The sequence below is a fragment of the Salmo salar genome, chromosome ssa10 (assembly GCF_905237065.1).
Source record: "Salmo salar chromosome ssa10, Ssal_v3.1, whole genome shotgun sequence".
Taxonomy (NCBI): Eukaryota; Metazoa; Chordata; class Actinopteri; order Salmoniformes; family Salmonidae; genus Salmo; species Salmo salar.
Genome location: NC_059451.1, coordinates 12,878,850 through 12,901,613, shown reverse-complemented (window position 1 = coordinate 12,901,613; position 22,764 = coordinate 12,878,850). Strand labels below are relative to the sequence as shown.

At 44.2% G+C, this 22,764-nt stretch overlaps 2 protein-coding genes across 5 annotated transcripts in view; one reads left to right on the top strand and one right to left on the bottom strand.

Annotated features, from left to right (window-relative positions):
• The window catches only part of LOC106613535 (zinc finger protein GLIS1), a 129,153-nt gene extending 113,744 nt beyond the window's left edge, over window positions 1-15,409 (top strand). For both annotated transcript variants that reach the window (XM_014215898.2, XM_014215897.2), the window contains exons 9-11: window positions 12,481-12,623; window positions 14,039-14,197; window positions 14,513-15,409. In XM_014215898.2, coding sequence (XP_014071373.1) covers window positions 12,481-12,623; window positions 14,039-14,197; window positions 14,513-14,649 — 439 coding nt within the window. In that variant the 3' untranslated portion in view covers window positions 14,650-15,409. The remainder of the gene's footprint in view (window positions 1-12,480; window positions 12,624-14,038; window positions 14,198-14,512) is intronic.
• Window positions 15,410-15,479: 70 nt separating this feature from the next.
• LOC106613536 (elongation of very long chain fatty acids protein 4) lies at window positions 15,480-20,114 on the bottom strand. Of its 3 annotated transcripts, none has more exons than XM_014215899.2 (8): window positions 19,911-20,114; window positions 19,422-19,485; window positions 18,672-18,859; window positions 18,452-18,532; window positions 18,303-18,359; window positions 17,972-18,086; window positions 16,809-16,936; window positions 15,480-16,469 (listed from the first exon to the last, which is right to left on the bottom strand). In XM_014215899.2, the coding sequence occupies exons 1-8, from the start codon at window positions 20,082-20,084 to the stop codon at window positions 16,302-16,304; spliced, it is 975 nt and encodes a 324-aa protein (XP_014071374.2). In that variant the 5' UTR covers window positions 20,085-20,114; the 3' UTR covers window positions 15,480-16,301. The 3 variants fall into 3 exon arrangements, with proteins under 3 accessions (XP_014071374.2, XP_014071375.1, XP_045543300.1); XM_014215900.2 differs by lacking the exon at window positions 19,911-20,114 and adding an exon at window positions 19,691-19,904; XM_045687344.1 differs by lacking the exons at window positions 18,303-18,359; window positions 18,452-18,532 and having other exon boundaries at window positions 19,911-20,098.
• Between the last annotated feature and the right edge of the window lie 2,650 nt (window positions 20,115-22,764).

Below are 22,764 nucleotides of genomic sequence, written 5' to 3'. Positions count from 1 at the left end.
TGTACAAACAATAGTACGCAAATATAAAGACCATGGGACCACGCAGCCGTCGTACTGCTCAGGAAGGAGACTCGTTCTGTCTCCAAGAGATGAACGTACTTTGGTGCGAAAAGTGCAAGGTAATTCCAGAACAACAGCAAAGGACCTTGTGAAGATGCTGGAGGAAAGAGGTACAAAAGTATCCATATCCAAAGTAAAACGAGTCCTATATCGACATAACCTGAAAGGCCGCTCAGCAAGGAAGAAGCCATTGCTCCAAAACCGCCATAAAAAAACCAGACTACGGTTTGCAATTGCACATGGGGACAAAGATCATACTTTTTGAAGTATGATCTGGTCTGATGAAACAAAAATATAACTGTTTGGCCATAATGACCATCGTTATGTTTGGAGGAAAAAGGGGGATGCTTGCAAGCCGAAGAACACCATCCCAATCGTAGAGCACGGGGGTGGCAGCATCATGTTGTGGGGTGCTTTGCTGCAGGAGGGACTTGTGCACTCCACAAAATAGATGGCATCATGAGGGAGGAAAATTATGTGGATATATTGAAGCAACATCTCAAGACATGAGTCAGGAAGTTAAAGCTTGGTCGCAAATGGGTCTTCCAAATGGACAATGACCCCAAGCATACTTCCAAAGTTGTGGCAAAATGGCTTAAGGACAACAAAGTCAAGGTATTGGAGTGGCCATCACAAAGTGTGTGCGTGCAAGGAGGCCTACAAACCTGACTCAGTTACACCATCTCTGTCAGGAGGAATGGGCCAAAATTCACTCAAATTATTGTGGGAAGGTTGTGGAAGGCTACCTGAAATGTTTGACCCAAGTTAAACAATTTAAAGGCAATGCTACCAAATACTAATTGAGTGTATGTAAACTTCTGATCCACTGGGAATGTGATGAAAGAAATAAAAGCTGAAATAAATCATTCTCTCTGCTATTATTCTGACATTTCACATTCTTAAAATAAAGTGGTGATCCTAACTGGCCTAAAACAGGGAATTTTTCCTTGGATTAAATGTCAGGAATTGTGAAAGACTGAGTTTAAATATATTTGTCTAAGGTGTATGTAAACTTCCGACTTCAACTGTAGGTACACACACACCCACCAACATGATGAGATATTGGAAGTGAGACAGGGGTCTGTTTTTCAGTAAGGTTGATGAGGACCATCTGAAATATACCACTGTGAGTGGATGATGTAAGTGGAGAAATCTTCCTCAGTTTCCATACCAATGAAGATAAAGTGCCTAAGTGATCGTTCTTGTCCACGCCTGTCTCTTTGCCCACCCAAAGCTCCTACTTGTACGTCTGTGATGCGATGACAGCGTTTCATTGCGAGAATTGCAGCAATTTGTGGATTTCATCAAATTTATTAAATTGCGATACCTGACCAAAAATGCATGTACTATACACATACATACAGTAACTGTACAGATTTATCTGCCCATCTGAGAGAGAGAGCTGTGCCAGGACCTACAACAAGCTGGGTATGAAACGTCTACTCACATTTGCCTGAAGATTGAGCATTTGATTTACATGTTTAAAGCCTTGAGTATACAGGCCACTGCCAAAGTCAATAGCCGTGCAGCACTTGTTTTTCCCAAACGGTTTAGCAGGACATTCAACATTTTGACAAAATGATCTAACTAACCTGACTCTAGTGCTGCGGCAGCCTCTGACCTCATAGTTAAATGTGTTTACTCTGGCTCAAATGGGCCATTTAGACAAATTTGACTTTGTAAATATCAGTGTCATTTTTCTGAAGCTGATATTAAAATATGCCAGTTAAAATATGATTTCTGTGATCCGTGGCATGCATATGGAGCTCGGAGCAGGAGCTAGAGACACTCGGGGCTTCTCTCACAGACACGGCCATTCTACAGTTGGTGAGGGGCTTGTAAGCGACGATGGGTGGTAAAGGTTGTCATTCAGTGCCTCTTTACCATATGCCGTTCTATAATTACAGGGGCAGGGCAGACAGAATTTTTCCAGTGTATTGATATTAGAGCCCCTCTGCAAATATTAGTTTGACATGGTTTGATACCTTGTGGAGTACATGGAGCTGTGATTGACACAATCTAATTGAATTAGAGTGGCTGCAGAGACGGCATTAAGAGATACGGTTCTGAAGGGAGACAGTCATTCATAGTCAGCGAGTAACTCAATGCCATCAATCCATCCATCCATCCCTCCCTCCATTCATTATCACCCCTAAATCATCTGCGCAGAGTATCAATCTCCCAAGTCAAACAAAACCATTCCATCATAGTCATTAATTCAACAGACAGGCCAGAGTAATATATACGTTTCTGGACGTGGTAGTAGTAGGACTAGTCGTGGTTTTGAACTGCCTTTGCTAAATGGCTGATTCAAAGAACAATTCAGACAATTCAAAAGTCAAAATTCCTTCACCAGGGATGGCATTTATGTAGTGTTTCAGTGTTTCCTCCAGTGTTTTCAGAGGTTATCTCACTAAAACCAACAGAGAGCTTTTATCGGCCAGGAAAAGCTCCTTGAGTGCTTCGTCTTGGGCCGTAGGGTTAGCTTAGCTCAGCACGGCCCGTCTCTCACGCGTGGCTTTAGCGCGCTAACCAGAACCAGGCGCGTTCCCACCGTCCCGCGCCAAGCCGCCCATGCCCATCCATCAGAGGGGCTTAATGGTGGGCCGCCGAGGGGGGACAGAAGGGGATCTGATCCATGGTCCCCAGTGGGACAGGAAGGGCAGGTGAAGGAAGACGAACGAGGAGCAGAGTAACTTTCTTCATGAATCTTCATCCTGAGCATCCATCTCTTTTCCGTCTTTCTTCCCATCTTTCCATCCCCCTCAACCCTGTAGACAGAACCAAGCCTTAGAGGACAGATCCTAGAACGGCGAAGGATTGCGTCACTGCCAATTGTATTTTTTGCTTGTTATAGATTGTGCTGATAACGTCCATGTCCTCCTTACATACCTGCTTGTGTTGTAGGAATGTGAATCATTTTGACTGGATTGTTTTAGCCCCAGGGTGATGTTACAGTGTCCAAGTTGGAATGCATAGTCCTGATCCATTTGCTCTGTCGTAGAAGTTCTTGAAGCCAAGTTTATTGCAGGGCTCAGTCTATGTCTACTGAATCAAATCATATTCCCGGAATCAAATCAAAGTTTATTTGTCACATGCGCCGAATACAACAGGTGTAGACTTTACAGTGAAATGCTTACTTACAAGCCCTAACCAAAAGTGCAATTTTTAAGTAAAAAATAGGTATTAGGTAAACAATAGATAAGTAAAGGGGGTTACCGGTACAGAGTCAATGTGTGGTTAGTCGGGCTAATTGAGGTAGTATGTACATGTAGGTATAGTTAAAGTGACTATGCATAGATGATAAACAGAGAGTAGCAGCAGCGTAAAAGAGGGGTTGGCGGACACACACACACACACACACACACACACACACACACACACACACACACACACACACACACACACACACACACACACACACACACACACACACACACACACACACACACACACACACACACACACACACACACACACACACACACACACACACACACACACACACACACACACACACACACACACACACACACGCCGTCACACAATGCAAATAGCCCGGATAGCCACATTTGATCAGGAGTCTTATGGCTTGGGGGTAAAAGTTGTTTGAGAATCTTTTTGTCCTAGACTTGGCACTCCGGTACCGCTTGCCGTGCGGTAGCAGAGAGAACGGTCTATGACTGGGGTGGCTGGGGTCTTTGACAATTTTTAGGGCCTTCCTCTGACACTGCCTGGTGTAGAGGTCCTGGATGGCAGGCAGCTTAGCCCCAGTGATGTACTGGGCCGTACGCACTACCCTCTGTAGTGCCTTGCGGTCGGAGGCCGAGCAGTTGCCGTACCAGGCAGTGATGCAACCAGTCAGGATGCTCTCGATGTTGCAGCTGTAGAACCTTTTGAGGATCTGAGGACCCATGCCAAATCTTTTCAGTCTCCTGAGGGGGAATGGGTTTTGTCTTGGGTTTTGTCACGGCTGTCTTGGTGTGCTTGGAACATTCTAGTTTGTTGGTGATGTGGACACCAAGGAACTTGAAGCTCTCAACCTGCTCCACTACAGCCCTGTTGATGAGAATGGGGGCATGCTCAGTCCTCCTTTTACTGTAGTCCACAATCATCTCCTTTGTCTTGATTACGTTGAGGGATAGGTTGTTATTCTGCCAACACCCAGCCAGGTCTCTGACCTCCACCCTATAGGCTGTCTCGTCGTTATCAGTGATCAGGCCTACCGCGGTTGTGTCGTCTGCAAACTTAATGATGGTGTTGGAGTCGTGCCTGGCCATGCAGTCGTGGGTGAACAGGGAGTACAGGAGGGGACTGAGCACGCAGCCCTGAGTGCCTCCAGTGTTGAGGATCAGCGTGGCAGATGTGTTGCTACCTACCCTCACCACCTAGGGGCGGCAAGTCAGGAAGTCCAGGATCCAGTTGCAAAGGGAGGTGTTTAGTCCCAGGATCCTTAGCTTAGTGATGAGCTTTGAGGGCACTATGGGGTTGAACGCTGAGCTGTAGTCAATGAATAGCATTCTCACGTAGGTGCTCCTTTTGTTCAGGTGGGAAAGGGCAGCGTGGAGTGCAATAGAGATTGCATCATCATGTTCACTTTGACGTATTACCTTAGTCATATTCACTCAGTATTATACATTAGGTTCACTGGGTCATATTCACTAAATCAGGTAAATTGAGTCACAGTCACTGAGCCATAGTCTATCCACTGTACTATTGCCAGTAATCTGAGTCAAAGCTTATCTGGCTGAATGCTCCAAGCAGTGAGGTCCCTCAAACACTTGGCCCTCAGTTCTTTTACACTCACCCCGTCAATCTGAAACGCTCACCCCAACATCTCACCCCAGCCCTCGTCATCCCGCCCCTGATCTCGACCAATAGCCAGTAGCCTATCTGTTAATAGCCTCTATGTCAATCTTTCAGGGGTCAGGGGTTAAACCACTCCTTCACAGCAGAAGAAGGGGTCAGGGACGGCCGGTTGGAAAAAGGCAGTAATGACAGGAGGAGGAGGAGAAGGAGGATGGAGGATTATCAGGGAAGGTGAATACCAGGGGAGAGATTTATACTCGGTGCAGCATATGAAAGATTCCCCTCATTCCTTGAGCCTGAGCGTGCGGCAGCTGGCAGTGATTAGCTTATGATTCACTTTAGCTGCACATAGAGGCTGCTTGTAAAAATATGAACAGTATAACTGTTTCCTGAGTTTGTGCTGACAGCAGCTCCCGGGGGAGCGCCGCTCTCCGCAGAAACACATGGCCGCGGCACTGGGCCCGTGCCAATGGACGGATTAGCCACGCTCGCCGCTAGCAAGCGTTCTAATGCTCTAATGCTAACGCTAGGCAGGGAGAAGACGTTGGTTCGACACTGCGCTGGTTCAAATGGTTCCGTGTGTGTTCAGTGGAGAGGCGTGTGGCTCTCTAAACTCAAGAGGCAGGAGAGCGACAGAGAGGGTTTGCTTTAGGATATGTGGTAGCATAAGAGGAGGCGCATGAGTCCGTGGTTAGTGCATGGTGAGGTTTCAAATAAAAAGGTCTGTATGGACACAGCCTAAATACCTATCTCTAACACATCTTTCTTTTATTAGACATAGCCTTATTTATTCACGTATGTATCCTTTATTTAACCAGGTGATGCCCATTGAGATAAGAATCTATTTTTCAAGGGAGCCCTGGCTGTGCCTGAAACATAATCTGTTCCTGTGGGGTGTAGAAAGGCTGTGCCAGGTGGTAGCACTGGGTGGTACTGACCTAGCTCTCTCACACAGTTAGAGCTATGTCATCCTGGCCTTAGAGGTGAGCAGTCATCTGAGGGCTCCGCTGCCTCCGGCAACTCTCTGTCATCACATTCACAGAGCCCGTACTGCAAACCATATGCATCCATCCACGACACATAGTAACACAGCAACAGTTTATGTGTTGGCATTCTTGAAACGCAACTGGAAAAGGGTACTAAGTGGCTGTTGAATATTTGTGAGGAGATTGGGCCTCTTTATGGAGATTTGTATCTTACTGGTCTGGATATCTGTTTTGTTAAAAGTTAGGCGTTGGGAGCAGAGCAGAAATGTGATATTCGTTTCTGCAAATGGACTAAGTACAATTATTTTTCTAATAAATCTTCAAGAAATAGGCATGATTTTTTGAAGGGGGGTTGAAATGCACTCAGAAGACATCTTACATGTATCACTCAGATCTCCTTTAATACTGTCAAGGGCCTACTGTGTTTTCCATATGTACAGTTGATATCGGAGGTTTACATACACTTAGGTTGGAGTCTTTAAAACTCGTTTTTCAACCACTCCACAAATTTCTTGTTAACATACTATAGTTTTGGCAAGTCGGTTAGAACATCTACTTTGTGCATGACACAAGTAATTTTTCCAACAATTGTTTACAGACAGATTATTTCACTTATAATTCACTGTATCACAATTACAGTGGGTCAGAAGTTTACATACACTAAGTTGACTGTGCCTTTAAACATCTTGGAAAATTCCAGAAAATGATGTCATGGCCTTAGAAGCTTCTGACAGGCTAATTGACATCATTTCAGTCAATTGGAGGTGTACCTGTGGATGTATTTCAAGGCCTACCTTCAAACTCAGTGCCTCTTCTTGACATCATGGGACAATCAAAATAATTTAGCCAAGACCTCCACAAGTCTGGTTCATCCTTGGGAGCAATTTCCAAACACCTGAAGGTACCAGGTTCACCTGTACAAACAATAGTACGCAAGTATAAACACCATGGGACCACGCAGCCGTCATAACGCTCAGGAAGGAGATGCGTTCTGTCTCCTAGAGATGAATGTACTTTGTGCGAAAAGTGCAAATCAATCCCAGAACAACAGCAAAGGACCTTGTGAAGATGCTGAAGGAAATAGGTACAAAAGTATCTATATCCACAGTAAAACACGTCCTATATCGACATAACCTGAAAGGCCACACAGCATGGAAGGAGCCACTGCTCCAAAACCGCCATAAAAAAAGCCAGACTACGGTTTGCAACTGCACATGGGGACAAAGATCGTCCTTTTTGGAGAAATGTCCTCTGGTCTGATGAAACAAAAACAGATCTGTTTGGCCATAATGACCATTGTTATGTTTGGAGGAAAAAGGGGGAGCCTTGCAAGCCGAAGAACACCATCCCAACCGTGAAGCCACGGGGGTGGCAGCATCATGTGGTGGGGGTGCTTTTCTGCAGGAGGGGCTGGTGCACTTCACAAAATAGATGGCATCATGAGGGAGGAAAATTATGTGGATATATTGAAGCAACATCTCAAGACATCAGTCAGGAAGTTAAAGCTTGGTCGCAAATGGGTCTTCCATTTACATTTACATTTACATTTAAGTCATTTAGCAGACGCTCTTATCCAGAGCGACTTACAAATTGGTGCATTCACCTTATGATATCCAGTGGAACAACCACTTTACAATAGTGCATCTAAATCTTTTAAGGGGGGGGTTAGAAGGATTACTTTATCCTATCCTAGGTATTCCTTAAAGAGGTGGGGTTTCAGGTGTCTCCGGAAGGTGGTGATTGACTCCGCTGTCCTGGCGTCGTGAGGGAGCTTGTTCCACCATTGGGGTGTCAGAGCAGCGAACAGTTTTGACTGGGCTGAGCGGGAACTGTGCTTCCTCAGAGGTAGAGGGGCCAGCAGGCCAGAGGTGGATGAACGCAGTGCCCTTGTTTGGGTGTAGGGCCTGATCAGAGCCTGAAGGTATGGAGGTGCCGTTCCCTTCACAACTCCGTAGGCAATCACCATGGTCTTGTAGCGGATGCGAGCTTCAACTGGAAGCCAGTGGAGAGAGCGGAGGAGCGGGGTGACGTGAGAGAACTTGGGAAGGTTGAACACCAGACGGGCTGCGGCGTTCTGGATGAGTTGTAGGGGTTTAATGGCACAGGCAGGGAGCCCAGCCAACAGCGAGTTGCAGTAATCCAGACGGGAGATGACAAGTGCCTGGATTAGGACCTGCGCCGCTTCCTGTGTGAGGCAGGGTCGTACTCTGCGAATGTTGTAGAGCATGAACCTACAGGATCGGGTCACCGCCTTGATGTTAGTGGAGAACGACAGGGTGTTGTCCAGGATCACGCCAAGGTTCTTAGCACTCTGGGAGGAGGAAACAAGGGAGTTGTCAACCGTGATGGCGAGATCATGGAACGGGCAGTCCTTCCCCGGGAGGAAGAGCAGCTCCGTCTTGCCGAGGTTCAGCTTGAGGTGGTGATCCGTCATCCACACTGATATGTCTGACAGACATGCAGAGATGCGATTCGCCGCCTGGTTATCAGAAGGGGGTAAGGAGAAGATTAATTGTGTGTCGTCTGCATAGCAATGATAGGAGAGACCATGTGAGGATATGACAGAGCCAAGTGACTTGGTGTATAGCGAGAATAGGAGAGGCCTAGAACAGAGCCCTGGGGGACACCAGTGGTGAGAGCGCATGGTGCGGAGACAGATTCTCGCCACGCCACCTGGTAGGAGCGACCCGTCAGGTAGGACGCAATCCAAGCGTGGACCGCGCCGGAGATGCCCAACTCGGAGAGGGTGGAGAGGAGGATCTGATGGTTCACAGTATCAAAGGCAGCAGATAGGTCTAGAAGGATGAGAGCAGAGGAGAGAGAGTTAGCTTTAGCAGTGCGGAGAGCCTCCGTGACACAGAGAAGAGCAGTCTCAGTTGAATGCCCAGTCTTGAAACCTGACTGATTAGGATCAAGAAGGTCATTCTGAGAGAGATAGCAGGAGAGCTGGCCAAGGACGGCACGTTCAAGAGTTTTAGAGAGAAAAGAAAGAAGGGATACTGGTCTGTAGTTGTTGACATCGGAGGGATCGAGTGTAGGTTTTTTTCAGAAGGGGTGCAACTCTCGCTCTCTTGAAGACGGAAGGGACGTAGCCAGCGGTCAAGGATGAGTTGATGAGCGAGGTGAGGAAGGGGAGAAGGTCTCCGGAAATGGTCTGGAGAAGAGAGGAGGGGATAGGGTCAAGTGGGCAGGTTGTTGGGCGGCCGGCCGTCACAAGACGCGAGATTTCATCTGGAGAGAGAGGGGAGAAAGAGGTCAAAGCACAGGGTAGGGCAGTGTGAGCAGGACCAGCGGTGTCGTTTGACTTAGCAAACGAGGATCGGATATCGTCAACCTTCTTTTCAAAATGGTTGACGAAGTCATCCGCAGAGAGGGAGGAGGGGGGAGGGGGAGGAGGATTCAGAAGGGAGGAGAAGGTAGCAAAGAGCTTCCTAGGGTTAGAGGCAGATGCTTGGAATTTAGAGTGGTAGAAAGTGGCTTTAGCAGCAGAGACAGAAGAGGAGAATGTAGAGAGGAGGGAGTGAAAGGATGCCAGGTCCGCAGGGAGGCGAGTTTTCCTCCATTTCCGCTTGGCTGCCCGGAGCCCTGTTCTGTGAGCTTGTAGTGAGTCGTCGAGCCACGGAGCAGGAGGGGAGGACCGAGCCGGCCTGGAGGATAGGGGACAGAGAAAATCAAAGGATGCAGAAAGGGAGGAGAGGAGGGTTGAGGAGGCAGAATCAGGAGATAGGTTGGAGAAGGTTTGAGCAGAGGGAAGAGATGATAGGATGGAAGAGGAGAGAGTAGCGGGAGAGAGAGAGCGAAGGTTGGAACGGCGCAATACCATCCGAGTAGGGGCAGAGTGAGAAGTGTTGGATGAGAGCAAGAGGGAAAAGGATACTTGTTAGTGGTCGGAGATTTGGAGGGGAGTTGCAATGAGATTAGTGGAAGAACAGCATCTAGTAAAGATGAGGTCAAGCGTATTGCCTGCCTTGTGAGTAGGGGGGGAAGGTGAGAGGGTGAGGTCAAAAGAGGAGAGGAGTGGAAAGAAGGAGGCAGAGAGGAATGAGTCAAAGGTAGACGTGGGGAGGTTAAAGTCACCCAGAACTGTGAGAGGTGAGCCATCCTCAGGAAAGGAACTTATCAAGGCGTCAAGCTCATTGATGAACTCTCCAAGGGAACCTGGAGGGCGATAAATGATAAGGATGTTAATCTTGAAAGGGCTGGTAACTGTGACAGCATGGAATTCAAATGAGGAGATAGACAGATGGGTCAGGGGAGAAAGAGAGAATGTCCACTTGGGAGAGATGAGGATTCCAGTGCCACCACCCCGCTGGCTCGATGCTCTAGGGGTATGCGAGAACACGTGGGCAGACGAAGAGAGAGCAGTAGGAGTAGCAGTGTTATCTGTGGTAATCCATGTTTCCGTCAGCGCCAGGAAGTCTAGGGACTGGAGGGTAGCATAGGCTGAGATGAACTCAGCCTTGTTGGCTGCAGACCGGCAGTTCCAGAGGCTGCCGGAGACCTGGAACTCCACGTGGGTCGTGCGCGCTGGGACCACCAGGTTAGAGTGGCAGCGGCCACGCGGTGTGAAGCGTTTGTATGGCCTGTGCAGAGGGGAGAGAACAGGGATAGACAGACACATAGTTGACAAGCTACAGAAGTGTTGTTTCTTGTATTATTGTCTCTTGTGTCTTTAGAGAACTGTTTCACTTTGATATCCTTTTTCTTCTGTCCTGATTTTCTCTTTCTTTTCTTCTGTTAACTAGATATTCTTTGTTGTTCTTCGTTAGCTAGCTAGCTTCTTCCAAAAGAGTCCCTAGCAACTGCTTAGCAACTGGTAAACAATTCAGCTAGCTAAGATAACTACAATTTTATGAAAAATAGTTATTTTTCAAAAGCCTATCTTCTTTGTTTGTTGCTTGTTTTTTCTCCTATTCAGTCTTGCAGTTTTCTTTTGCTTTTCTCTTCCAAATGGACAATGACCCCAAGCATACTTCCAAAGTTGTGGCAAAATGGCTTAAGGACAACACAGTCAAGGTATTGGAGTGGCCATCACAAAGCTCTGACCTCAATCCCATAGAAAATGTGTGGGCAGAACTGAAAAAGTGTGTGCGAGCAAGGAGGCCTACAAACCTGACTCAGTTACACCAGCTCTGTTGGGTGAATTTTGGCCCATTCCTCCTAACTTATTGTGGGAAGGTTGTGGAAGGCTACCCGAAACGTTTGACCCAAGTTAAACAATTTAAAGGCAATGCTACCAAATACTAATTGAGTGTATGTAAACTTCTGACCCACTGGGAATGTGATGAAAGAAATAAAAGCTGAAATAAATCATTCTCTCTACTATTATTCTGACATTTCACATTCTTAAAATAAAGTGGTGATCCTAACTGACCTAAGACAGGGAATTTTTACTAGGCTTAAGTGTCAGGAATTGTGGAAAACTGAGTTTAAATGTATTTGGCTAAGGTGAATGTATACTTCCGACTTCAACTGTATATTGTAGAATGCTTCAAAAGAATTATCTGACATGTCCTGTTGTTGGAAATGTAAATGACTGGACACAACAAGAAGAGGTTAGATTAAGAAGGGGAGAGAGTGCAGCTTTCTGAATAGGTAGAAGAACTGAATGGATGACATCCAATTGATGCATTCTGTGACAGTATTTATGTAAGGTTCCTGGGACAGTATTTATGTAAGAGCGTGTGGTATCCTTTTGACAATCCGCTCTCATAACGCTTGAATGCAATAGAAGTTCACCAAAAACCCACTGTGTTCCATGACTTCTTTCACGTTGATTGCAGGTTTTTCCAACGTTCTAACAGCGTAACCATGTTTCGAATTCAAATGGTTGGAACAAGTTCCCATCTGTTAGTTATAACTCTATTTTAAAAAGCAATTCATCCCCTTGTTGTTGTTTTCCTTCCTCTGTGAAATGCGGTGCACTCAACGCAAAGTGTGACCCTTTGAAGTGTGAACTGAAGAACATGGGAAATACACTCCACAGATCTTTCGGGTATTTGGCACAGTCCCGTCTAGTTGGAGCTATTCTGCTTAACGTTTCTTAACTATTTTCTTGCACACATCTGTGTCTAATACCACCACGGACAAAGCTTTATTTACTTCATCACAATCCAGAAAGCCTATGAGGAAGCATTGGTCGTTGCTTGCCCGCCCCGAGCCGTTCTGTCACAAACATGTCATGCTCATATGCCATCTCTAAAATATTGGAGAAAGTAAACACGAATAGGCTTTCTCCTCCCAGGCCACAAGGCAAGGAGTTAAAGGAAACGGGGAGCTTGGTTTCAGTCGAATGCACGCTCTCGTGTTTGTTGACTTTAGATCGTAACATGTGATAGGTGGAGGAAGTTTCCATTTACTGACTACAGTACATACAGTACAACATGTGTTCTTCAGAGGGGTGTTCAGGACTCTTTAACTGCCCCAGTGTGTCGGTTAGATCATGTGTTGCTGAGTACGTCGCACTTTGATAAAGCGAGACGTTTGATTCAGAGAATCATATGTAACCACAGTTGTTAGAGTGTACACAGGAAATCATTGTCTTGGTGCACTTGAGCATCTGATTATGCACAAATATTTGGAAATTAGACAATGAATTCTGACTCTCGCTCTCGCTCTCCTGCAGGGTGTCGGGTCCTCTCCTCTCCCCAGGGATGAAGGGTACAGGCACTCCTCCTCCCCTGGAGAAGCAGCAGCAGCAGCAGCAACAGCACATCCACCCCCACCACAAGCCCTACTCTCATTACCACCACCAGGCTGCCAGTGACGGTAAGATCAGCCCTGACCAGACTCAATACAACCCAACTGGACTATTTAGTGGGCTGGAAGCCTCAGAGCATTGGTTAAAGATTAAAATGTGTTTTACGCTACCGACTCAACTTTCTGTCATGTAGAATAGATCATGCAAGCAGTTCTATGCAATACATTTCTAACGGCACCTTTTAAAACATTCCATTCCATGGAATAGGCCTCACACTTTACCACCATATAAACATGAAAGGACACAAGTAGAGGAAGCAGTGTCGTAGAATTGGGACGCGGCCCGTAGGTCTGTTAGAGCGTTTAGCGTTGCGCAGAGAGAGAAGATTGCTGTCAGAGAGACAGAGCAGGCGAAACCACAGGCGGAAGCCTCCTCTGCTCTGAATTAGCCAACAAAACGCTGCCTTCTGTAGTCAGCTGTCTCTCTCTCTCAGAGCTCCACCAAGCCTGCTCTAGTTAGCTGTCACTCCAGACCCGCTCCCTAATGCCTTAAACACAGCTTTCCCTGTTAAAGATCTATGCATGGACGTCTCTCAAACCACGCTGTGGTCGGGGAGTTGCGTAAAGCGCTCCAGAAATGGGCTGCTTTCACATTATCATTACTTGAGTAGAAAAAGAGAAGGGGACAATTGACAAATGCTACCACTGAGGAACTGGAAGGGTTAGCGCGCTAACACAAATGTAGCGTTATAATAACTCGAAGCCACACAGTATATGGAATCACTTTGCAAACATAATAATCACTCCTTAACATACCGTATTGTATGGTCACAAGGAATGCCCCTTTCATACACTTTTATTTCCTGTTCTCCCCCCCCTCTTTACCTCACTCTTACTGACAGTTGTGGCTGCTTTGCGTGATGTATTGTTGTCTCTACCTTCTTGCCCTTTGTGCTGTTGTCTGTGACCAATAATGTTTGTACGCTGTTTTGTGCTGCTGCCATGTTGTGCTGCTACCATGTTGTGCTGCTAACATGTTGTCATGTTGTGTTGCTACCGTTGCTGTGTTTTCATGTGTTGCTGCCATGCTATGTTGTTGTCTTAGGTGTCTCTTTATGTAGTGTTGTGTTGTCTCTCTTGTCCTGATGTGTGATTTGTCCTATTTTTTTATTTCATTTATTTTTATTTTTAATCCCCCGGCCCCGCAGGAGGCCTTTTGCCTTTTGGTAGGCCGTCATTGTAAATAAGAATTTGTTCTAAACTGACTTGCCTGACTTGCCTAAATAAAGGTTAAATAAATAAATCAAATGAATAAATAGAAATAGATTTGACTAAAACAGGTATTCCCATTCAAGTCTTTGGGTCTAGCAGACATATTTAGTGTATCCATGAGTGTTTCAGTTAAATTGCCATGGGGTGAAGGGCTTTTCCCAGTCTAGTAATTCTATTTCAATTCTTCACTCTCTCCTTCCTTCTCGCCGTAGATTACCAAGGCAGCTTTCAGAGCTGCTTCCATTTTGGAGACTCCTACAGAATGGAGCAGTCTGTGAGTGGTGTTCACTTACCGGCGGACTCACATGGCTACACTTCCCACCAACACAACGGCTTCCACATGTCCAGCACCAGCGGTGGCTCTGCGGCAGGTGAGACTCTAGGATATATCACCTCTACTTCCTCCTTTTCATCCTCCTCCTCTGACATTTCACGTGCTTCCCTGTCATTAGTCTCCATCTCACCCCTTTTTTATGCAATTTAGTGTTTATTCTGTCTTTTCACCTACTTCTTCACTTCCTAAACAAGAAGTATCTTGTATGTGCCTGTGTGATAAAGCAATTTAGGACTTTTTAAAGACAGAATTCTTTTGATATCTTGATGTCGGTTAGGTCAACCACACACACACACACCTAAGCGTAGCATCAAAGCTTGTATCTAAGGAGTCATGACTTCTCCTCCCTCAGGCTTCAGCTTGGCCCAGGACCTCCAGGGGCCAGGGGGGTGCCAGTTCTCCTCCAGCCCAGAGGAGAGCATCTTCTTCCAGGTGAACAGCTTCGACCGCAGCCTGAGCCAGATGTCCTCTGTCTACACAGAGACATAGAGGACCGGATGCTGCCCTATGTACCGCTATACTGGCCTCTCATGGAATATGCATTTCAATACTCTGAAGTGGTAGCCTTTCCTTGGTCTCCGTTTGAGTTTGTACTGATCTAGAGGAACAAGCTGAGTGAAAGCAAGCCAATCGGAAGCTTCCAGACCTCTGTGTTGCTTTTTTTGTTAGATCAGGGTGGATAAGGGGAGGGAAGGGGGACAAGGAAAGGCAATTTTAGAGTATTGAGATAGACTCTAGTATAATAAGTTATTCCATGGTTCCGCTGGTCAATGGCCATTCTTTGTAGCTTTTTCTACTGCTCTGAAAGAACTCAGTCGTAACTCTGTAGTACGACAGAGCTCCCGACAGCCCTGCCCGAACAGACACCACATGGACTCAGACGCATCCAAATGGACACATTTCAAATGGAGACATGACCTACTCCAGAACTCCCTCCTCTTTCTCTCTCCTTCTCTGTCTCTACATCATTCAATCTACTAAGAACTGAAATGTAGACAAATATATATCATGTTGCCGTGTTGTTTTTAACAGTGGGGGGAAAAAATGTATTCTTTGCAATTTGTTTTTTTGTGTTTGTTTATTTGTTTGAACTGTCTGGACGGTTTGGTGGATGGTCATTCGTGAAATATTCTGGAACACAGTCAAATCTACTCTGTCATGTGTATAAATGTACAGTTTGTTTAAAGCGATCTTCTGAATGTTTGTTATTCCCAAGTTTAAGAAATAAATACTATTACAATAATACAAACGGTGACTCTTTCCTTCTTACGGTGGTATGCACATCCGTGGAACTATCGCAGGTGCAGGGTAATGCCATGTCATAGTAAAAGAAGAAGACCATTTTAATTATGGGAGCATTCAAATAAAACAGTGTTCAGGTATTCTTCTCATTTCCTGATGATCCTCACTTAGTGTTATTACATGGTTATAGCACAAAGTACATGATCCTTGCCTAATTACAAGTTTCAAATAACTAAAGCACAATATATCTGCTGTACTTTAAAATGTATGTGCCCAAGATATAACCAGCAGCACTACATAAAGTAGTGTATACATATGGGAATTTTCAAGTGGCAGACAAATTAGAAAACGGCAAACAGTTTCTACTACAGTTTGACACGCTGGTAAGTGAAGCACCAACCATAGACAGACTCTGCCCTCTTGTGGGCATTCTCAAATGCTGCAAGCAGGCGTACAAACCAAAACGTTTCACGCTGACAATCTGAAAAGTAATGCCGTTGTATTGAGACAACCTGCAAAATGTCTCCTCTGACTCTATATTGAAGTTGTAGAGTGCATACGTGACAAACAAAAATACCCATGTCAGTCCCTTTCCTTTCAATGAATGACAAAGGTGTTTTCATTGGTTCACAGCCAGTCAAGGTCATCAACAACGCACTGGGCACACACTGGTTGAATCGACGTCGTTTCCACGCAATTTAAATGAAATTACGTTGAACCAATGTGGAGTAGACGTTGAATTGACGTCTGCCCAGTGGGAAGTAGAGACCATAGGGAACATTGTAGAATGCTTCACAAAAATAACGCATCTCCAGATACTGTATTAAAAAAAATACGTTTGACAGTGAATTTAATTCAGGTCCAGCAAGACACTGTGAGTGCATGATTGTCCATATCCTTTATGTCTTCTTACTCTTCCTGTTGAGGTAGCTCTGATAGTAGAAGTTGCTGAAGAGAGCAATGAGACTGACACAGTAGGCAAACACCACAGCATTCATGGAGTCTGGGAAGTCACACTCAGTGAAGAGGTTGTAGCCAGTGTGCGTGGTCAACAGGACAAACTGGAGCTGAAACACCAGTCGGCAGAACATTGGTTCGGGTTCAGAAAGTTTTCAGATACCTTATACACTATATCCATTCATAGACGTAACATGATCTGTTTTGTACCAATACCCTAAGCTCCCAAAGAATCTTATCCACAGACTCAAAGCGCCAGTTTCCTGGACACAGATTAAGCCTAGTCCTGGATTAAAAAGCATGCTCAAAGAAGTTTCTCCATTGAAGTAGCTTTTTCATCCACGATTAGGCTTAACCTAGGTTCAGGATACGAGGCCCAAGTGCAAGCCTACCCACTTTATGTTTATGCCCTACTAGATGAATACCGAGCTGAAGCTAAAGCCACTAACCAGCTGCAGCGAGGTCAGATAGCGCTTCCACCATAAGTACTTCTGCGTGTGAGGCCCCAGGGCAGCCAGTCCGTAGTAAGAGTACATCACGATGTGCACAAAGGTATTGAGCAGGCCGATGAAGAACGCTATGAGGAGACAGAGGAACACGAAACATCTCAGCCATCTGCTGCACGACCTCTACGTCATGACAGGTTTGGACAATTTGTTATAGGATACCCTTGTGATACTATTATGAATATTCTCCCAGGTAATGAGAAGTTGCCAACCCGGGAGTGGATAACAAAATGTTATAAGATGGTAATGAAGCAGGTATTGAACAAATCTATGACATTAACAAGTATGGCCCAGAGTTTTTCCTGGTCAGGACATGTGATCAGGAAAAACTCCTGGGGCTGCGGTCCAAACACTTAAGACACACCCTATCCCCTCAGCCCTCAAATGAAGCGGACACTTCTGATGAAGTATCATGACGTCTGACGAGTGTACACTTGCGGGGCGAGGGAGGAAGGAATGATTTTTAAGTGGAACACACTTGCCCGGAAATTCGTCACTTGTTCATCCCGCGATGATTGTGTTTTCAGCCACCGGTAGTTTGGGGGTGCTTTTTATGCGCTACAGTCAATTATGAGTGCTTGTCTACTTATATTAAATATATCATTATTAATATACGCCTACTGTATGATAGCTAGCAAATTAATTAGGTAACTAACGTTAGCCTGCCTAGCTGGAACTTATGAAGGAAAAATGTTTTATTTCTACAATTTCCAAAAGCTAACCAAACAAAAACATATTTACTTTTTACGAGACACAATTTCTAACTTATTTGCATTCGTTTTTACTTACACTTGTATGTTGACTTCTCCATTGATGTTGTTTTTAAGTTTTCGCTGACTTTTCTTAGCGGATGTACAATCGTAGTGAATTGAATTATGGGGAGTTTCGGGCCCCGGAGTGAACATAATTGTACACCCACAAAGGCGACTAAAAACGAGGGCTGAGGGGCTTATGTTGCAAACTTCCCTTGCTTGGCTAGTCATTTGGACCGCCCTCCAAGATGGCGACGGGGATTCCCCCAAGGGCATAAGGTGAGGGTAAGTGGACAAGGGTGTATCTTTTAAATGTTTGGACCGCAGCCCTAGTCTTTGTCATGCTAGACTTACATTGGCCTCCAGCCAGATACTTGACCCCTGCCCACCAGTTGAAGATCATGGTGCCATGGTGATAGACATGCAGGAAAGTCAGCTGACTGTTCTTCTTCCTCAGGATGAAGAACACCTGCCAATTAACAATTTGAAATGGGTTTAGAATGGGCTTCTAGTGTTTCTCTTGACTGATGCTAATCCTGGCCTGGGATATATTCGTTAGCGCATACTGTAAGAAAAAGTTTTGGAACGGAAAACAAATGTTTATTAAGTAGTCACTCCCCATTTCAGTACTTTTTCCTCCGTTTGGTGCCTAGTGAATACGACCCTGATTTTCAATGTGCTTTACCGTGTCAGCCAATTCTATGACCTTGGAGAAGAAAAACCACCAGCATACTTTGGCCATCTGGTGAAGAAAGAGAGTTAGGCCAGTTAAGTCAACTATATCAGGGGTCCAACGGTGGTTGTACAATAGGGAGTTTTCAGATGCACTCTCACCCTCATCGCCAGTGGACTAGTGCTGTAATCCACAGGTTGACACAGGTAACTGTAGTTAGACAGCAAGGACGTGACCAAGAACTGCAACATCAAAACACTTATAAGTCAGGTGAAACATGTCATTATAAAGCATAATGAGTCCCAGTTCTGTGGCTGCCACAAAACACACACACACACACACACACGCACACACACACTGATGGGAGTAGGAATAGCACACCTCGTGGAACATGTAGACAGACAGGCAGACCATGGCGAAGTTGTAGACAATGAGTACAGCCTTGAGATCAACTGGTTCCCTGCGTTTCATCAGCTTGGGCCCAGCCCAGACCACACCAAGATAGAGGAGGAATATAAAGGCCACTGGCATGGGGGAGTAGACCAGTAGCCATGGGTCTGTCCTTTTATCTGAAACACATCACTGTAGTACTAATACATACAACTGAGTCATATTCACTAGGCACCAAACAGAAGAAAGCGGACTGAAACAGGAAGGGGCTACCTGAACTTGTCCAATAAGAGCCACTCATTTCCACTTTCTGTTGCAAGATGTTTGGCTACGGTTTGAAACGGAGTGCACTAATGAATACAACCCTGGAGATGGATTTATTGTATTTGTAGTAGCCTATATTCTGATATCTGTTGACTGTGTGAGGGAGGCTAGTGATGCATGTTCTACAGTGTGTGTATCAATTGCAACTAGATAATCCAATTTTCATGTCAGTCCTGTGATGTACTGTGTTCTTGGCCACAAAGCAGCCATTATGTAGGAATTGGCTGCATTGCAAGCTGTGATACACATCCACCATTTCATTCACTACCCCTTCACACTATAACAGCACAATGTGACAACACCTTAGGCTTTATTTTCTCCTGATAAACAGGCTGAAAGAAATGAGTGCACGTTTAATTCAAATACAGTGTATAACAGTAGCCTATCATAAAGACTGTACACAAATTCTGCAAATACCTCCATTCTCTAAAATCCACTGGCGCATGGACTGAACGCTTTGCCATGTTGAAGCCATTTGACACTGTTGGAACAGAACGTTGGTCATTGATAATTAACGACGGAGTTCACTCTTTGCATAATCAAGTTGTGAGACAGACCACACAACGACCAAAGTGTAGGATTTACACTTTCCCATTCTTTATATCTTGGTCAGTCTGATACAATTCACTGAATCACCAAACAATTTGTCAATTTCTTGCACATTAGAGAGACGCAGTATAACCAACCTCGATGCATCTGACAAACATTCAGTGGACTTTAAACATTGTTTTAGTACGGAAGTAATCACATCGTTAGCGTACATTTCATTAGGCTTCTTTGCGTTTCACGCGCGCGCCATAAATTCATATAGTTATAAAAGTCCATATTTGTGAAGATATTTATGTTAAGCTTTTCGCACGAATAAATAAAATAGAGAGCTGTGCTACGTGAATGAACTGCACTTACCCGACTAAAGCGTTGGACTGGTGACAGCGCAAGCTCCACACAGCATTTTGATTGGACATTGCGACAGCAGCTCATATAGGCAGGTATCGCAAAGTTCTTCAAGAATATGGAATTCGCAGTCGTTATTGACCATTTGAGCTTGCGTTCAGCAAGACGAAACCGAAAGGCTGCCATAATATTTATGGAGGCTACATAAAAAAAATAAACCACATAATGTTTTGTTTCAATTATTTCATTGTGCTCAAGATGGTGATGATGGTATGCTAGATAAACAACAACAAAGAAGACATACTGTACCTTCCAGTTTTAGTCTGTCTACATGTCTTTAGTCTCTTCAATGCATGTGTATCTTTGATTATATCATATGACGGCCCGAGACAAACGACACCAGGGTCAAAATCATTAAAAGTGTTATTTTTTTGTCCTCAAGATAAATCATTCAAAATTGTATATAAAATAATATACACTGGATCAAAAAGGATCCTTATGTGTGTATGCCTGAATGATAATAGAAGCATAGTGGCATAGACTTCAAAGTAAATTTGATACATTTTAAACTATTTTATTTCAGTGGAAGGAGGCAATTTTTCAATGTTCTAAGTGCTGCTCAATCAACTTCAACGAGAATAATTAGGAATAAATGTATACATAAAAAAATATATATTTCCTAATTTTCTTAATTAAATGTTATCCTATGTATAGTCTTTATGTAAAATGCTGCACTTTTAATAAGAATATTGACTATTTTCTGTACGTCCTCAAAGTCGTTGTCCACCCTGTTACATTGTGGTTACTGGCACTTTAAGAAAATATATATTTTCTACAATGACATCACAAACAGGAAATTATGTCATTTCCTTGGCAGGAGTTTAAACAACTGTGGTGAACCTGTTGAGTATCTAGATTTCATACTATTACATTTTCATCATTATATGTTGGTGATGTGATGTGGGAAAGCATAACCGTAATTGAAAATAAGAATTTGATCTTAACTAGTTAAATAAAGGTAAAATATAAAAAAATAACATGTCCACCCTGTTAAGCAAATTTACAAAAGACGTTAATCGAATTTCATAATTTCAAAATATATTTGTCAAACAATGCAAATTTCTTTTCAAGTGGCAACCATTATACTCGCTTCATCACAATCACTTGGAGCATAGTTGCTAATTTTAGCTCAAAATGTCCACCCTGTTATCCATGTACACGTAACAGAGTGGACATGCACTCAACAGGGTAACAGAGTGGACATGCACTCAACAGGGTGGACAAATGGATATCTTGCAGTAATGGGTTGCAAAATATGTTTTTCTTCATAAATTGTATCACATAATTACAGTGTATATATAGCATGTATTGTATTTTAAGAATACATATCAATTGAATCAAGTCGTTCTGAAGGAATGGCAACTCCTTTTAGTGCAGCTGAAAGACAGCGGCAATACAGAGAACGACGTAATGCTGACCCAGAAAGAAGGAAAGAGTATCTAGAGAAAGAGAGGGAGAAATGGAGGAAAGATAAAGAGACAGGGAAGAAGGACTTAGTGACAGAGTGCAGCGTGCCGAAAGGAAGAAATGGAGAGATTCAAAAAAGATACTCAGAGCCAGTGCCAAAGCTTGTGCGTTGCTGCAGTCCCAAACACCCCCCTCAACTCCTGAAAATCAACCTGGGCTCCTCTCCTCCTCTGTGGAGATGTTCTTCATTACTGAGAGTGATGTTGAGGCAAGAGCATAGGATAGTGGCATGTTGGACTGTCCTTGTTTTCAGCTCAAAAAGGCAACTCTGGGTGACCCTGCATTATCTAGCCAGCTCCCTGCATCTCACGACAAGGCTGACACCGAATGGCGACCTGTCACCATTGAACTTAATCACGTAGGGGAGTGGTGTGTTGTCAATTATGACCATGAAGGATACCCTGGGATCATCATAGATGTAGAGGAACATCACATTAAGGTGAAGTGCATGCACCGGAATGGCATCAACAACTTCTTCTGGCCAAGTCCAAAGGAACATATTTGTTGGTACTCTGAAGGACAGATAATTTGTCTGATGCCAGAGCCACAGCCTGTTAATAAAACTCTCTGTGCAGATGGAAAAAATCCACTTGGAAGAGCATTTGGGGTGAAAGGGGGGAGAGATGGAAAGAGGGTGAGCGAGAGAGGAAGAGAGGGACAGGAATGTGTTCCAATGCGAATTCCAATGATTTTTGTAGGGGCAATGTATTTTTGTTGTTTTTCACAATGAATATGTAACTAAATAGCAGTTCTAATGTTGTTACTACATGTACTACCATGTAATGTCTATTCAGTGTTCAATTTATGTTCTGTCCCGTTATAGCTGTGCACCCTGTTATCTTGGCATCGTTTTCAAATTAATTCAGTTACATTGTCAAATATAAAGAATTTGTGTAATGTATTTTAGAGTAAAACACGGCCAACACCACACAATTATAAACTTGGAGAAAATATCATTAATACCCGTCTCAATTTAGAAAGATAAGGTGCAAATTAGATTAAGTTTTGTATAAAACTTATACAAAACTTCTTATTTCTTTATAATTTGACCAGAACAAACGGACAGGGTTGACAAGGGTACACAATAGCTTTATGAAAATGTAAACATTATTAAAATAGTCCAATGAAAGTAATTAAAGACAGTTAAGTGCATGTCCATAACAGGGTGGACTTATCATATGGCTGATTCACTGAAAATGTGTTTATAATTATCTAAGTGATGGAGCTTGGCCAACACAATATTCCCATAAAAGGAATAAAAATGTTAAATGTTGCATGGTTTAGTGATATTGACCCACCTCCAAACATCAGCTTCTCGTGCATTATAACCTAAATATAT

Coding starts and splice junctions, on each gene's coding strand:
- LOC106613536 (XM_014215899.2), bottom strand. CDS start 20,084: ATGGCAGCCTTTCGGTTTCGTCTTGCTGAACGCAAGCTCAAATGGTCA. Junction 18,860..19,421: donor GTGGATTTTAGAGAATGGAG/GTATTTGCAGAA, acceptor GATGTGTTTCAG/ATAAAAGGACAGACCCATGG. Junction 18,360..18,451: donor CTAGTCCACTGGCGATGAGG/GTGAGAGTGCAT, acceptor TTTCTTCACCAG/ATGGCCAAAGTATGCTGGTG.